This window comes from Primulina tabacum, chromosome 9 (genome assembly GCF_025594145.1).
Source record: "Primulina tabacum isolate GXHZ01 chromosome 9, ASM2559414v2, whole genome shotgun sequence".
NCBI classification, from domain to species: Eukaryota; Viridiplantae; Streptophyta; class Magnoliopsida; order Lamiales; family Gesneriaceae; genus Primulina; species Primulina tabacum.
The window spans coordinates 36,798,369-36,815,626 of NC_134558.1; the positions used below are offsets into that span (position 1 = coordinate 36,798,369).

A 17,258-nucleotide genomic window follows, 5' to 3' on the forward strand; every position below is an offset into this window, starting at 1 on the left:
AAATTTTGATATCAATCAATTAATTAAATATCTTAGTCCATTGGCTGTAAATAATTAGTTCCAAAATAGAACTCAACATTGCATGGTTTTTTTTTTATTCGAAACTTTTACAAGAACTTGCATCAATTTCTAATTCATTTCACTTTGTCTAGTTTAAGAACTTAAACTAAATTCCAAAATGAAATCCAGGCGTCCCCAACAAATTTGTACATGTAAATTTTATAGAATTTAAGCAAAACCAACCACCAGAGGCCAGTATAATTAAGTCTGAAAGTTGGAGGAAGAAAAAACTAGCTTGTCACGAACTAGATTTTAGAAAAGAGTCCACTAGCGGCGCCTCCTCCGCCAGCTTCCACCGCCTCTTGCGGCGGCGATCTTCATCTGAATATTCTCCAACTGGGATTTCGGGCAAGGAATCTGAATCCCACCAGGGTGATTGAATCCGTATAGGTTTTCAGACTCCTTCAACAGCTCGCCAAACAAAGGGTGATTAAAGTAAATTACAGGCACCAGAACTCGAGACGTGTCGTCCTCCTTATCACCCACATACACCGCAAGGTGCCCTTTCGGTACACTCGCGTCCGGTAAATTTGGTTGCTCGATTGGTCGATGCCCAACCCGAATATAACCCGAACTGCTTTTGCCTGAGCAAAGGCCCTTAGTTCCCATTCTCAAGAAGTTGACCCACTTGCAGAGCTTGGAAACGGGTCCCCTCGGCGGTTCCAGGCGCTCGTAAGCGGCAGGCCTCAGCCGCCTTCGACGGTGGATGAACCAGTTGAAGACTTTAACCAGCTTGCGTCCAAGCCTGAATCCCCTGGTCTTTCCCATGTTTGAATACGAGTGAAAATTCAAAGAAAACAAAGGACTAGTCTGCTAAATGATGTTTTTGGATGAGCTTCTTCACGAAAACTGATGAGAATCAGTCTGCTTTTGCGCATTTGTAGATTTCAGCTGCAGTGCTTTGTTTTCAGTGTACATATTGTATGCTGAGTTGTGTATTTAAGGAAAGTGGAGGTGGAGCTCACGCATACAACCAAAAAAAAAACACAAAAAGATATACCGGAGGTTCTTGGAGTGGAAGAAGTGAAAATTTTCAAGAGGGTTAAAAATTCACACATATAAGTAGAGCCAGAGATTTTAAAAATCAATAAAAATATAATCCTATCTAATCTTTTATAAAAAAAAGTGTGAAGGCTTAGAGAGGGCGGGATGATCGCAGGTGTCATGAGGTAGCACGGACAATGAGCGATTCTTCTAGGCAAAAGGAACATGAATGAACCAATCTTACACCGGAAGTAGAGGGATTCCAAAAACTGTTCAGGTATGAGAATGTGCAGTTGAGGAGGGCTTAAAAGATTTGATAGTTACTACTCATATCAAGAAGGTGCATCTTCTTTTCGGGGGCTCATCACATAAGAATTACAAAGTTAAGCGTACTTGATTTAAGGCTGGGGAGTTTCCTAGGTTGCGTGTGAGTGATGACATAAACACGCTAGAAAGATTCGTCTTGGTATAGTGAGTATAATCTCGAAAATAAGGCATTACAAAAAGATAAACAATTAGCTAGAAAGACTCGTCTTGGTACAATGAGTATAGTCTCGAATATGAGACATTACAAAAAGATAAACAATTAGCTCAATAATTCATCACTTAATCAACAATTAACAAATAATATAATTTATTTTAATTGTGGGGTGTGGCACAAGAAAAATTAATTTAATAATATTGGCTTTTATAATATTCTATAATCTCAAACATGTAAGTACGAAATCCGAAGTTTGCGCGAGGAACACGTGCTGTTCAAAAAATCTAAAAACGTCAGTTGACATTTTTTGAAACAAATTCCTAAAAAAAGGTCGATCATTCATCTATGAATACGTACGTTCTATTTGAAAGTCATATTGAATTACTTTGTGCAGATCTCCTTGAAAGCTGCAAGTCGCACCATTTGACTATTCACGTGCAGTACATTTTTCGTACGCTAAAAATATTTCGATAAAATAAAATAAAATAAAATAAGACAAAAAAATATTTAGTTATGAACATTTGGCAACTATGGCTAGTCATATTGCGAGCATAACAAGTGGATGTAAACTTAACTTTTTTCTGAATAATTATTATCTTGGTATTACAAAACAATATATTATATTTCATTAGTTTTAAAACAATCATGTAATATTTCATTATTGAAATCATTCAGTATCTTTATTTTGAATAAATATAAGCAAGTTCTGCTCTCAACTTCTTTATTTTTTTTTTTTTTTTCTCTTTTTTTGTTTTTACCTTGCATTGAGATCTACGTGTGGCTTAAAAGAAATGGCTAGTAATGGGCTTTTCTTTCCCTTCCCACACGTACACATCTATATGATATATAACATTTACTATTCGATTGTTTGTTTCTTTATCATCTTCTCTCTCTATTTTAATTTAATTTGTTTGCACAAACATTTTTCTTCAGTTTAGCAACAGAAAAGAGAAAAATTGTTTTCTTTGGGTTTAGGCATTGGGCTAACGTCTGGTTGTATCAAGTCCAAGCTAGATTTTGGGTTGCGGGCTTCATCCACTGCCTGACATACATCAACCTGAAAAGTTTTTTTTTTATATATATTCCACTTGATTATGGAATCTAAACAATATTCATTTTTAACCATCATATTATATTATTTAAAAAACATTTACGTTAGTTATAACTTTTGATGTACATATTTATTATATTGGTTCGATTTACGTACGGCCTACTGTTTTTTGAGTTTGCCTCAACTTTACTCCATACCTCTTGCAGGTACAGCAAACAAGTCCATTAAAATAATATAAATAAAACTATTCCTTTTTTTTATTCGAGCAAGAATTTATTTAATTTGATCTTCACACATTAATTAAATCTTGTAATTATTCACTCGAAGATATAATAATGAATAAAAAACACACTTAATATAATAATTTAAGTGTAAGTATCCTTGAAAAAAAAATATTATGTGACACCAAATTATATCATACAGTTCAACTTTGATAAGAACTGTGATACTTATTGATTGACCCGATTCAAATTATTTTCACTCCTTAAATTAATTAAAATGAGTGATTTGGGTATAAAAAAAAAATTGAAATGAGAAGCGAGCGTATTTGTGTTTTTTTTAGAGTCTAAATATGATATTGTTCCGGTTTATAAAAAAATAATGTAATTGTCTTCACAACTGAAGGGACTTCAGCGTGACTTATATCGAGCAAAAAAATTACAAAAAAACGATTAAATATACTAAATAAATTAAAAAAACTATACGTAATCAGCGAGACTAAATAAATGTCAAAATCTCATCATTAATCATTAGGTCAATTCCTATGGACGCAAGAATATTTGTGTTGAAGTAAAATGGTAGGTAACCAACTCAAATAGGACCCATTTATTTATTTCATGTAATTTTCACCTCCTTCGATACGTTTTGTGGGTAAACTCCACGCACAAAATAAAGCGACACAAGTCCAAGTCACTGCGACTCCTAACCAGTTTTTTTCTTGCTAAATTTAATTTCCGTTGACTACAACGTAATTACACTCCTCTGAGTTCAAACGAAACGTGGAGTATAAATTACTAATACGAAGGGTAAAATAATTTCTTCCTTCTTTTTAAATATATGATTCTACACATTTTATTTAAAAAAAACATTTAATAGCCGTATGTTAATTCCTCTCGTTCTTAATATAATTACTGTATTTATATCATTATTTATTCTTTTTTTAGAGATTTAAGATTACTTTTGTATTTCATATTTATTATCCCAAAATAATTAATATGATTACTCTCCACTTAAAATGCTAATCACTCCCCTAAAACTGAGGTTATAATTATTATTTTTTTATATATACTATAAATTAATACATATATAATTTTAAACGAAAAATTGATTATTATTGACTCTGACTAAATAAGAATCGAATTTAAAACTAAATATTAAAATGCCAAAATGGGTCTAGAAACAAACACACACACGAGAAGTGATGCCACGTTTTAGACTTTTGCTTTACTTTTTATGCTAACGCACGATATTTCTTGTTTGTAAAAAATAAATAAACAAGAGTATAAGTACGTAGTCTTGTTGGAGAAGTTATATTTTCTTTTTTCATTTTTGAAATGCTTTTACTTATTATTTTTACTTGTTAAACTCAGGGCCGATCCTAACAATATTTGGGCCTGAGTCTAACTTTAAAAACATGCATCTGAATCATAATGTGTATTCATATTTTTTTTAGTTCCACAGAAATTTTTCAAATTAAATCAATACGTTAAAGAAAATATAAAAAACTAAATGAATAAAAATATCAAACATGTCCAAAATGATCACTAAAAAATAACTCACCTAACAGTTTTAGAGCTAAAAATAATAATCAAATCTGTATAAAACAGAAAATACACTACACATTGAAAGCCGGATAAGCATTACATCCACCAAATTTCAGTCAAAAGCGTAGATTATAGATACCACATAAAGCCCCGAAGAAAGTAAAAAACTACAATAAAAAATTAGAAGCCCGAACAAAGCAAATACGAGAAATAGACTTACAGCTCCTCACGAGTCTTTCAATCAAACCTAGAGACGACGCAACGACTGGAGTCGATTATGGCTTATCTGCAGATGAATATTGGGGAAGATTGAGGAATAAATTGATAACAGGCTAAGTAAGTTCCATTTAATAAATACTTGGTTTTGGGCTATCTAGTAACTAGTATTATATATAATAATTTTTAAAAAAAAATTTGGGCCCCAAAAACGAGATGGGACTAAGTCATTGGACTCATTCGCCTCTTAATAAGCACGGCCCTGGTTAAACTACATTATTTTTACCTTTTACTACAAATAAATGTAATTATTTTGCCTACTTTGCTTATTTCACATTCTTCGTCGACTTCTACTGTTTACAAAATCCACATTGTCAAAAATTATTCCCATGTTAATATAGCTGTAAAAACTGATTATTCTTTGTAATAAACGTTTGTTTATTTTTTTTTAACCTCATCTCCTGATTAATAAACGTTTTTATAGCAATGTATCCGTGACTCTGGATCAGGATAGCCTGCAATAACAATTTAGTAATTCCTTTTTTTTTTTTTTTGAACCATCAAATTAATAATTCAGGCGAGGAGCTCTTCTCCTAAATTGTCGGGGAAGAAGGGAGGTCGAGTGAAGGGAGAGATTAACATATCGGCACGCCCAAGACACCGAAAAGTTCATAACTTAGTAGGCGGATCCACTTTACACTCCATATTTCTTTAGTAATCAAATATAGTATATTTATTGCTTAATTATATATATGTATGTATGTATATATTATAATGATAGAACCCACGGTAACTATCTTTTGGTGGACACGAAGTAAACTCTCGAGCAGTAGCATGCAAACCACGATACTCTGTAAAATATAATTTGTTTACATATTAACTACACCTGTTTATTCACATATTGTGTGCTCTTATATAAAATGCTGATTCATTTGTCAGCAAACAATTGGTCAAAAAATTATCCTCATGTTACACAATATTATCTGATATATTTATTCATATAATTGGAATTGAAATCAAACTATTTATATTAGAAAGAGATTACCTCGATAAAAAAAATATATATAATTCGACAAGAAATTTCATAAGCCTAAATGTAAAACAGTTATCATTTAATCCCCAACTAAACACACTCAAAATAAAGTGCAGTATATCTGTAGTGTATATCAGTTGCTAGTGTAATATGTCAGCTTCACCGGCCACCGCCTCCCGTTGTCCGGTAGAGCTAGCTTTCCCCTCACTCAAAAACATTATAAGGTTTACATTTTAAAAAAACACACATTATAGAGTTATCATTTATCATACCTAAGTATTCTTGCACACACGTTAAATAGTGGACACAATATATGAGATTGATTTAAAAAGGGAAATTTGTTTTTTAATTTTGTCACGTACGTTAACTTATTTGTGATTTTGATTATCTATATTATAAAATTTCAGTTTTAGTCCTGTGTTACATGATTTTCGATCGCAAGTGTACGGCGTGTAGAGCTTTGATTTCACTTGATTTTTCACGAAAATTATTCTTTTCTGAATTTATACTCATGAATTCACCCCGTTAAATAGCCAAAACACTTTATCATTTCTATTCTTCTTTCTAAAGTGATAAATAGAATTTACCATCTAATATTGATTTTACTAATCTTATCTAAAATCTAGCGTTAAACTATACGTATAAATAATCATTCTTACCTGGACTTCGATGAGATTACATGTCTGTCGATTGATATAAATACCCAACGATGTGTTTCTTGTGATCTTAATTTCAATCATCTTTCATGAGTGATAGATTTCTCTCATGAGTGATAGATTTCAATTATAATATCAATCAATTTATGATCAGTAAATTGAAGCCGCTAAAAACAAGTAAGCACAATTAAATGAAGATGAATTCAACTATATAAATAAAAATGTCATAAAGATCGTTTCAAAACATTAATCTATAATAGAAAATTAGTTCATAATACAAAATAAATAAAAACAAAGCATGTTATTAATGGAATTGGAGAAGAAAAGAAAGATAATAACGAAGCCAAAGTTGCTTCTCCGTCACCTGATTTTGCGTCTTCATCTTCGTACCAAGTTCTTCAATCTCGAGATCCTTCGCGTTCACCCTTCTCCCTCGATCGTGTGTGTTTTTAGTGAACGTAAAACGTCTATCTGCAAGTGTGGTGACGTCCCCTTCTTATATGATGATATCTCCTTTTTAAAATTCTCCTTGATAGTGTTGGCTTGGTGAAATTCCGAAGTTGTTTTTCACGCAGTCTCGTCGCTGAGCCGCCACTTAGACTGCGTTTAGGTACCGAGCCCACGAATTTCTTCCTTTCCTTCTTCAGCGCCACTAAGGCAGCGCTAAGACGTCTCTTTCACGCCATTTTCTTCCTTTTTTTCTTCATTTGTTGGGCACTTGTGCGCCTAATGCTAGATGCTCAGGCGTCTCATACATGACTTTCGCACTTTTTTGGCTCATTCAAACTCTATCAACTTCATCTTTCTAGTCTTTTTCTTCGTCTAAAAGCATTCCAACCTCTTTTAATTGTTTTTATGATGCAAACACAAAACAAAACAAAACAAGAAAAATGCATAGTATTACTTCAAACTAGCATAATCCAAGCAAATTATTATCACAAATTAAGTGTGAAAATTGTACTTATAATCCTACATCTTTCAATTTTTGGAAATTTTAATAATTTTTCATCCGGAGTGCTGATACACATGTCATCACCACATCAACACTTCATTGATATCATATTAATTAACATCATGTCGGAAAAAATTGAAATTTAAAAAAACAAAAAAAAACATATTAAAACTGAAATTTAAAAATATAGATGACCGAAATGACAAACATAAACGACAAAAAAAAAAAAAAATTCTTAAAAAATAATGAGGTATTTTAGGTAAAATAAAAGTGATGTCACCATTCCCACCAAAATTTGTTACCCTAATGGTCCTCTCTCTTGATTAACAGTAATATATTGATGCTAGACCCGATCAAGTGAAACCAAAGGTCATACTTTTTATAAAATTAAATTGTTGTGGTTATCTTATATTTCCTCTTTCTTTTTTTAAATAGATCGTATCCCATAAAACTATTAAATTTATCATAGACTAAGTTAATTTATTTATTATTTCATAATTTATTATAATAAAATTCAAACAAACAAAAGATAAGCTTCTATAAATTAATAAAATAAATCATCTCAATTACAACAGCTTAACCATTTATATATAGTCCTATGTATCTAATTTATTTCCTCCATTTTATCAAACAAGAAAAGGAAAAAAACCTTTCCTTTTCCTCTCAACTTCCTCAGGATCTGATCATTCTTTGAAAAAAATCAGTTCAAATCCAGAGGAAAAGGGTTGGATTTTCTTCCCTGGCCATTTCTTTCTGCTGCCTAAATCGATCCCACGGTGTCGCTACAAAAATAAAACCAGATCTGCAAGGTATTTTCAGTTCCGAACCTAGTTCCAAAGATTTTCTTCATCTTATTCTCCATATAATTATATAGATGATGATTATTATCATGGGTTCCCAAGTTTGAAATCTTGAGCTAATATATAGATTTTGCTCGGTCTAACATATGTAAACCTATACGAGTTTCAAACGTTCGAAGGTTACGTTATTCGAGTTTTCTTTATATATGTACTTATCAAAGCGTCGTATACACATACATACATTCGTGCTCTTGTTCATTTCTTTCCCTTGTATTCCCAAATAAAGCATTATTTTCTAGTTTAATGCTGTATTTTCAGGTCCCTGTTTTGACCTATTTATTTATGAATAACTCTACTTATAAAGTATTAATTATTACCTGTAATATTGATATTTTTCGCGCTACATGCAAAATAAACAAATCCCGTGAACTATGATTCTACTCTTGTTTAAATGATCCAAAACTTCTCTAATGGAATTAACAATAACTATGCTAATTGTTAAGTGATCTTTTTTATAAAAAAATTTGCTAGACTAATATTAATGCTCATTTCCCACCAATTATTTGTACTTCCTGTATTGTTTATATAAAGAAAATCGAAGTCTTTTTTAGGTAAGTTTATTTTATTTTGTTTATCGGGTATTCACTTTTAAGAGTGGAAAATGTCTTTATTAATTTTTCATGCCTCGAGCAAAAGCAAACTCGAGTTGCTTTTAGCTACACCTATATATGATCATCAAGTGATTTAAAGGTTGCATGTTTTTTCCCCATGAGGCTGGCAAATATAACTTAAGAGATCACATACCTCTTCATTTTTCATCTTTCATTAAATAAACAAAGAAATTACTAATTATTATATATAGCTATCTTATTTTGTTTTTATTTAAATACTGAAAAATGAAATGATTACACACATCCATATATAGCATATTATGTTTTTGTTCCAAAATACTCGATAATATTTGAATCATCTTTACTAATAATTAAAATGTGGAGTATTATATAAGTAGTTAAAAATATAATTTTCTTACAAAATTTAAAAAATAAATAATTATTTTAGAACTTAAAATTTGATATTATATCACTAATTATAAAGTTCATATTTTTTTCAATAATATTATAGTCCGTCTGCTGTGGCATTGGACTGATCTTGTGTACGTTTTATAATGGTTCATGCACGTGAAGAAAATTAAATTAGTAAGATATTAATAGTATGTGCATGGGGTCGTGTTTCAAGAAATGAGATCAATTAAAACGAATTATTTTCTTGCTATAAATTTTGATATCTTCAATAGTATCACAACGTTCTGAACTCATGTTGCAGGCGTGGAACCTGAGACAATATTGGAAGAAAATGAAATCTTTTTCAAATGTTCCTCCTGGATTTAGATTTCACCCCACGGATGAAGAATTAGTTGATTACTATCTCAGAAAAAAGATTGCTTCGGTAGAAATTGATCTAGATGTCATAAAAGATGTCGATTTATACAAAATAGAGCCATGGGATCTACAAGGTACGTTCGTATTACACTTCAGGATCATCAAGCTCGACTTTGTGAATCTTGTATATCTTTAAATATTTTTTAGAAAAAAATTACATTTCACGCTCTCCTTGATTTTGATGGTATAATGTAATATTATACTTGGATTGGTGGATTTCAAATATATTCAAATATATTTTTGTAGTTTACAGAAAGAATATCATAAATCTCAAATGAACGTGGAAATATAATACTATTTCATTTTACTTATGATAAATTTCAATTTCGCCCATAATAAATGCATTTGAAATTTATTATAATTTTTGTTATAATTGTGTAAATAAGTTAGATATGAATTTAGAATTTAATTTATTGTTTCATTATTAACCATAAAAATATAATCGAAATCCATATATTTTAAATTCATCCATCCAAATAGAAATTTATCGTGTTCGTGTCAGTCAAAAAAGGTCGTGACTCGTGAGCGGCTTAATTGATTAGGGTCTTTCAGTGTTCACGGTAAGATCATATTCGATATGATCATTTTAATCCTTGAATGAAAACCAGGACTGTGCAGGATTGGAACTGAAGAACAGGATGATTATTACTTCTTCAGCCACAAGGATAAGAAATATCCGACGGGAACCCGCACTAATCGAGCTACTAAAGCTGGATTCTGGAAAGCTACAGGAAGAGACAAGGCTATCTATTCTAAGCATAATTTGATTGGCATGAGAAAAACTTTGGTATTTTACAAAGGTCGAGCCCCGAACGGCCTAAAATCCAACTGGATCATGCATGAATATCGACTCGAGACCGATGAAAATGGAACTCCTCAGGCAAGTGTATGTCTTGCACGTTTTGATTAATGTCTCCTGTCAAATTAAAAGGATAAAGGTTTTATACCTAATTATTTAAAGAATACAAATTTCACATCAGATAAATTCGTTTTCCCAATCTAACTTACATGTAGAGAACGGTTTTTGGTTCTCTTTCATTGAAATATTATAATGATCCTCATGTTTTACCAGGAAGAAGGATGGGCAGTGTGTAGGGTGTTCAAGAAAAGAATTGCTGCTACAATACGATACGAGGAAGAACACGACTCGGTACGTTGGTATAGCTGCGACGATCGAGTTTCCTTCATGCCATATTTCGATTCACCTAAGCTAATATTTCATCCTCACTATACCTGCAAACAAGAACTCGAATCGCAATACAACATTCCTGAACATGATGCAGCATTTCTCAAGCTTCCCTATCTAGAAAGTCCAAAAATACAACAATCACCCACAGTGAATAATGCTCACTGTGGCAGCTCGGTAGACGTCCCATATGGTTTCCAAGAAGAACGACTTCAAGAAAGCAATAATATTCGAATGGATGTTAACGCACTTTACAACAATCAAACCGAACTTGAGCCAAGTGACTGACTGGCGATTGCTCGACAAGTTTGTCGCATCTCAGCTGAGTCAAGATGGGGTTAACAACTCCAATGAGGCTTCTGATCAGGTTTCTGAGTCAGCGAGCTTCCCAAATTGATCAAGAAATTGTTAGTAAAGAAATTGGTATCATAACATGTATAATATTTACTTCAGGATAATATATATTTCTGGAGCTTTCTAATAAGAATGTATGGTACTGCACAGAACTGAAGTTGTCAAGTGCTCTTTAATGCAAATATTTATTTGATTTGAGTTGCTTGAGATGTGAATTACGTTCAAGCTTCTTCAACTTAGAGAAAACAAATATCAGTTGATGCAAGTCCGATGGGTGTAAAGATTTAGTAAAAGAATTATATTGAAATCTTCAACAATTTGAATTGATCGTCTATTCATAAATAATGGACACGAGATAATAATAATCAGACGTGAAATAGCAGGTTTACTGATGAAAAAGGAGCACATAATAATGCTTGAAAAAATTGACACATATTACCCATTTACCCGTGTACCGACTGTTTCGAGGCCCAAAAAAACAAATGTTGCCTCATATTTTCTTCTACCTCATGTACATATGCATAAATCAATGTAATTCAGCTAGCATCACATAGTCCAGTTTCTGGATCGCAAAAACCGTCACGATCAAGGAGTTTGGGTGGAGGAGCACTCAGAAGAGGAGAAGATGGAGAACCATACGCATTTCGTCGGGTATTCCCACAACCGAGACTTTTTCTGGTGCTCATTCCTGTTACAGGATTAGTGCCACTCGCATACTTGCAAAGTGCCTGCATAAAAACCCAAACGTATGTAAGCATTGTCTTTCTAACCTTGTAAATACACAACAACTCAGGTCTTATATATACACTAGTTTGTGTTAATATGAAATTATAAACTTCATAAATCTTTTTGTGACAAAAAAGAAAGGAAACGAAATGAATAGTAAATAACTTTTAAAATAAATATATACTTGTTTCTGGAGAAGGTCTATAACCGCATCACTGAAATCAGCACCTTCAATTATGGCACCCCCAAGATCACTCCGTGTGAGGACAGATCTAACTAGCACTGCGTTTGTTAGATTAGCTTCATTTAGTACCTGCACATATGTTATCAAATACATTTTTAGAATTCATTTAAACTACATTCTCAAGACTTTCGAGTTAGCAGTCCCAAGAAACCAAACTAAACATCACAAAAAGTAGTTCACCGTTTGTTCACAGGTCAACATTGACTTGTCATGAATAATAAATACCAACAAACTCTAACAAATTTATATAAAGTATCACACTTGCACTCAAGGAGGGTCACTATAAAAAATTTAAACATGGTTGGAGTTCTGGTACTAATGATTGCAAGGAAAAGTACAAGGAATGAATAAGTGTAATAGATATAAATAAAGAGTCATGAGGTTTCCTTAGTTGCATGACAGCCTTTGAATAAACATCTCTCAGATTACTGTAGTGCTATATTTAAATCCTTATTGATAGAAAAACTAACTGACAGAACACAAGGTGTTCTTGGCTTACCATTCGATCCATTAGGGTGTCACTCAAATCAGCACCTGCAGAAAACAGGCACAATTTTTAAGACAAGTTTAAGGATAGTAAATTGTATTCAACTCTCTGAAATATTGAATCACGCAATCTCTAGGAAACTGGCCGAGCTCAAAACGCAAGCATCTATCTCGCCCAAAGATAATTGACTCAAGTTATCACCGAACAAACCTTTCAATCATGTGCGAGCTAATTATATTCAAACAGAACCTAAAGTTGATGCAAATGATTCTGTCAGGAAAGGAAAGTTGCCTCTTTCGCAAAGCCCCGACTGGGCTAGTTCCATAAGTTAAGATTGATTACATAGTCAAGGTTCGCAAGATGCCCCGATGAAAAAAATCAAATACCAGATATTAAACAACACTAGCAAGATTCTTCAACTGCTCATTATGCCTAGTCCAGAGGCTGAAAAAAATTCTAACTTTCTTTAACGCCACAGGATCATTAGGTAGTTGTTTTTATAGCAAACCGTGTATAATTTGGTTCTTGTTGCAGATAAACCAGCGCGTCATTGCTTATTTTCGTTAGACATCCAACGTCCTTCAGTGCTACATACACTACGGCATAAAATGTATAACTTAACGGAATCGGGAATCAAATTTTTGTGCATAGTTTTGGGAAGAAAAGTAAAAGTACCCGTGAAATTAGCTTTGTATGCAACTGCTTTCTCAAGATATGCACCATTGAAAGTTGAACCACTGAAGTCCGATTCCCTCATATCAGCAGATGTGAAATTGGCTCTTCTGTATCAGACATATCAACTTATGTGAATAGAATGCAACGATCAATCAAATGCGTAAAGGAAATATTGAGCAAAAGCAATCTTAGATAAGAAACTCATCGTTGCCACTGAATACTGAACTGTGCATAAAACATTGGAATTCCGGAAAGCATTCAATAGTTTTCAAGCTCAATTTTGATTATCTAAAGTTCATGTTCATCTTATGTGAAGAAAATTACCTGAAATTCTCATTCACGTGAACTGCTTTCCTACACAAATAAAAAACAAACAAGGAACATGGCTGTTAATTCTTGAATACAAGCAATCATTAAAATACAGAACAAGAATCTTGACGGGAACACACTTGAGGTCTGCTGAACCATATTGAGCAGCTGATCCAATCCCGAATTCACCCCGAGTTTCAGCTTCGAATTTATTAAGATCAGCAATAGCTGGTATGTTAGAGCTAAATGCAGCCGCAGCCGCAGCCGCCAAAGCTGTTGAAACAAAATTTCGCCACCACTTAGGCTCTGCAATATCGGAGTATTAATATCAAGAAATATTCCATCATTTGTCAATTAAACTGTAATAAAACAATCTTAAAGAGAGGTTTTAAAACTGAGTATAAAATACCCAAATAAAATAATTAATAGAAAGGCAAGGAGATCACCTGTGCCAGGTTTTCCCTTTTCAGTTTCATATTGACAAGAAACAGACGAGGGCTTTGAAGAGACATGGAAAGAAGTGAGATTTTTATCAGAAATTTTTGAGGAAGAAATTTTATTGATGGAACTCAAGGGCAGCAATGAGATCGAACTGAGCGCCATTTTCCAGAAAGAGTTTATTTTGCTCTGTGAATTTGATCAGCCGGGAAAAAGACAGAACAATTGGATAAACAGAATGTGGATATGTTTTGCTTCGCTTAATTAAAGCCACATTTTTTACTCCTTTGTCTTTTTCCTTTTTTTTTTTTTATTTTGCGTAGTGCCACTTGTTATCGGATGAATTGAAGAAATGGAAGTCATGGAATATGATTAAAATTACAAATGAATCGAAGAATTTTCAATTTGAAAAAAATAAGAAACATAACTCTCTAGAAATTATGGAAAGTATCTACAAGCATCGTTATTAATAGAACAAAAATAATAACAAGAATTGCTCAACTCAGTACATTCTAAAGGTAACAGTAAATGAATAAAGATTAGGCTGGAAAGTTGAGGTCAATGGGCATATGCAGCACTCATTTGCCATATTTGTAGAGATGCAGTGATCCCCGCATCGGTAGCATTGTTGAACAAGAAGATTTTCGCATCTTCATATATGGCTTTCGTCGGATATATACGTGATGTGATGCATGTCCTACCTCCTTGAGCAAAGCTCTCGACTATCGAATGATCAACCTGCACGGAACCAGATTTGTTTCAGCTTTTACGGTTTTGTTTTCCTTGTTGAATTTGCAACAACAAGATTACCAACAACTCGAACTTACAAGTATTCTCATAGATAGTTTTTCGCCTTTTAGTACTGGTACTGTGCTTCCATAGATCCTCTTGTCCACATCAGTTGCCTCAGAAGACCTATAAACATAACACGTGACGAGGAAACAATCATGTTCAAACTCGAGTTGATTATGGACGAAGTGAGAAGCAAGAGCAAATCCAACAGTAGATGGAGTGATCAGACGAAGATATTTGGAAATTTTATGCATAATCAATGTCCTTAAAAATGAAAATTTCACCCCCTAGAAATCCATCCTGTAGGTTTGAAATTTCACCTCGAGTGATCAGCACAGAAGAATGTCTTGAAATTTCCTTGTGTATCCTTTGAAATATAGAAGTAAACTGGAGTTTGCTCTGCTAGGGCATCATCGGCCAGAACCAGCAAACCAAATGGTCCTAATGCACCTCTGGTAGCACTGCTGGAGCAACTGTAGGTCATTTCTGTTCCTTCTAAGCTGCTCAAAGCCTCCTGATCCACTTCAAACTCGGCTGCAATGTCAAGCTGCAAAATATTAATGATCATTCTACGAGGAAACAACCAATCAAAAGAAACTCGAAATGGCATCAATTTTTTCTGTAGCTATACGAAAAAATTGTAAGCTTCAAACCTGATCAGAAGTTGAGCAAACGTCAAGGTGTACAACAGAACCAGCTTTCACCTCCACCTTGTCGAAAAGGTTCTTCTTCATCCTCAATCTTTCCACCTCCTTCACTGGCCACTGGAGAATGTTACTGCCTGTCTTTTTGTCGAACAATATTGTCCTTGGAATAGCCTATTTTTCAAATTATAAATATTTATTTCATCATAACGAGTTACAGGTTAAATATGATGTAATAACTGAAGATGCTAATTTACCTGAAGTGATGACCAACCCTTTTGTATATCAGCCTTTTCACTATCCGTCTCTTTGATCCATCCCCACAAGATTCTTCTATTTTTCTCTTTGTCGTAAAACGTCTTTGATGCGTAGAAAATCCCATAATCGTATCTCAACCCAATGCCAACATCTATTTTTGGATCATCAGGGGTCCATATTCCAGCATCACTATCATAACTTCCAAGAGCATAGTAGTCATTCCTGTCATCATCAAGACTAGTCTTCATAACATGCTTAACTCCGGGACCATTAACCGATGTATCCAGCCCGTTTTCCGTGATCTTGGACACTGGGTAGAAATCCACGCATTCCCACATACCCGTGCCCGGAACCCCCCGGAGCACTCCATCTAGAAGTTTAAAGGTTTTAAAGTCATTAGTGTCATACATCAATGATATCCCAGTTTTGTTAACCTTAGAGCCAATAGCTATGCGCCACATCCCTTCCGGTGTCAACCATGCAGTGGTTGGATCACGAAAGTCCTTAACTTCTACCCCTGGTGGAGGGACTAAGACCGGGTTACCCGAATACTTTACCCAATCGACGAGGAGAGGATCCACCGCGTCAGCAGGGTATGCAAGATTTTGAACTTGAACCGACTCATTTGTCGATCCGGTATATAGCATGACAAGCTGACCATCTTCGAGCACTGTGGCGGACCCTGTCCAGACACCATTAATATCGTACCAGTGGTCAGGGACCATTGCTATCGGGAGGTGGCGCCAATGTATTAGGTCCCTTGAAACTGCATGACCCCAAACAATGTTGCCCCATACTGCACCATATGGGTTGTATTGATAGAACAAATGGTACCATCCCTTGTATAGCAATGGACCTAACATCAATTGATGAGTTTTAGTTCATTTTAGTAATAAAAATTACATGAATTAAAGATTCTAATGAATCATGACGGGGAAATACCATTAATTTCACTAAATAATATTTACCATTGGTTACACAAATCCAATGTACGTAGTATCTTTCATTCTCTTAAATAAACACGATGTACTTACCATTGGGATCTGAAACGAGACGATCCAATATATTCCCCAATGAAAGCAATGCCAGTCGAAGCATTCAGAAAACAACCAAGAAACAAAGAAGAAACAAAGAAGAAACATGCATCAGCCTGGAATTATTTAATGACAGCTTTTCGAAGCATGAAAAAATAGAAGATTAAGATAGGAAGAGAATCAAACCATTCATCCAATTCTTTATAGGCTGGAAATGAAAAGCAGTTGTTTGCCAAGCCAATAATTTAGCAGTCCATGGATATGCAGGCCCCGCCTGCAACAATGGCCAAAAGCTCTTGGCGGACACCCCTTCTGCCACCCCACGCGCCACCGGCCTCATCTTCTCCGACAGCCTCGTCCCGTCACAATCCGATGGCTTCACAATCACCTCATCAGGGTCATTTCCATTTTTCACTACAACCACCACAAGTAACGCTACCCCTAACATCCCCAACATCAGGAGGAGGATAACAGTGGAGGGTCTGCGTCGGTGCTTCGACGGGGACACCCGGCCGGAGTCGAGCAAGGGGGTGCGGGGACATGATGAGAAAGAATCATCGGTTTCTGAATTGCGGAATCCACGGAATGTGTTAGGATGAGACATGTTTTGTATGGTTCATGGACACAACATATTTCGTATGCCATTTTATGTCTTGACGAGGCAAGAGTCGAGATA

General features: G+C 34.2%; 3 protein-coding genes and 1 pseudogene across 3 annotated transcripts; 1 reads left to right on the forward strand and 3 right to left on the reverse strand.

Moving 5' to 3' along the window:
* Positions 1 to 227: 227 nt before the first annotated feature.
* Positions 228 to 1,024, reverse strand: LOC142556681 (auxin-responsive protein SAUR36-like). Its single transcript, XM_075668164.1, has one exon. It carries the CDS (start codon positions 826 to 828, stop codon positions 328 to 330), a length of 501 nt encoding a protein of 166 aa, XP_075524279.1. The 5' UTR covers positions 829 to 1,024; the 3' UTR covers positions 228 to 327.
* Positions 1,025 to 7,842: 6,818 nt separating this feature from the next.
* Positions 7,843 to 11,137, forward strand: LOC142555726 (NAC domain-containing protein 7-like; annotated as a pseudogene).
* A 194-nt stretch (positions 11,138 to 11,331) lies between these two features.
* On the reverse strand, positions 11,332 to 14,097 carry LOC142555727 (thylakoid lumenal protein TL20.3, chloroplastic). Its single transcript, XM_075666785.1, has 7 exons — positions 13,863 to 14,097; positions 13,557 to 13,722; positions 13,432 to 13,461; positions 13,108 to 13,214; positions 12,445 to 12,479; positions 11,886 to 12,014; positions 11,332 to 11,703 (listed from the first exon to the last, which is right to left on the reverse strand). The coding sequence occupies exons 1-7, from the start codon at positions 14,017 to 14,019 to the stop codon at positions 11,512 to 11,514; spliced, it is 816 nt and encodes a 271-aa protein (XP_075522900.1). The 5' UTR covers positions 14,020 to 14,097; the 3' UTR covers positions 11,332 to 11,511.
* Positions 14,098 to 14,220: 123 nt separating this feature from the next.
* On the reverse strand, positions 14,221 to 17,214 carry LOC142555728 (acid beta-fructofuranosidase). Its single transcript, XM_075666786.1, has 7 exons — positions 16,769 to 17,214; positions 16,583 to 16,591; positions 15,548 to 16,404; positions 15,300 to 15,464; positions 14,967 to 15,193; positions 14,682 to 14,769; positions 14,221 to 14,592 (listed from the first exon to the last, which is right to left on the reverse strand). The coding sequence occupies exons 1-7, from the start codon at positions 17,184 to 17,186 to the stop codon at positions 14,413 to 14,415; spliced, it is 1,944 nt and encodes a 647-aa protein (XP_075522901.1). The 5' UTR covers positions 17,187 to 17,214; the 3' UTR covers positions 14,221 to 14,412.
* Positions 17,215 to 17,258: the final 44 nt, after the last annotated feature.

Bases quoted from the DNA above. Each gene is read 5' to 3' on its own strand.
- LOC142555728 (XM_075666786.1), bottom strand. From the start codon at position 17,186: ATGTCTCATCCTAACACATTCCGTGGATTCCGCAATTCAGAAACCGAT. The intron at 15,194-15,299 runs GTTTGAAGCTTA...AATATTTTGCAG, and splicing joins TTTGCTCAACTTCTGATCAG to CTTGACATTGCAGCCGAGTT. The intron at 14,593-14,681 runs GTAAGTTCGAGT...GGTTCCGTGCAG, and splicing joins AACTATCTATGAGAATACTT to GTTGATCATTCGATAGTCGA.
- LOC142555727 (XM_075666785.1), bottom strand. From the start codon at position 14,019: ATGGCGCTCAGTTCGATCTCATTGCTGCCCTTGAGTTCCATCAATAAA. The intron at 13,215-13,431 runs GTAATTTTCTTC...TGTCTGATACAG, and splicing joins CACGTGAATGAGAATTTCAG to AAGAGCCAATTTCACATCTG. The intron at 12,480-13,107 runs GTACTTTTACTT...TGTTTTCTGCAG, and splicing joins ATACAAAGCTAATTTCACGG to GTGCTGATTTGAGTGACACC.
- LOC142556681 (XM_075668164.1), bottom strand. From the start codon at position 828: ATGGGAAAGACCAGGGGATTCAGGCTTGGACGCAAGCTGGTTAAAGTC.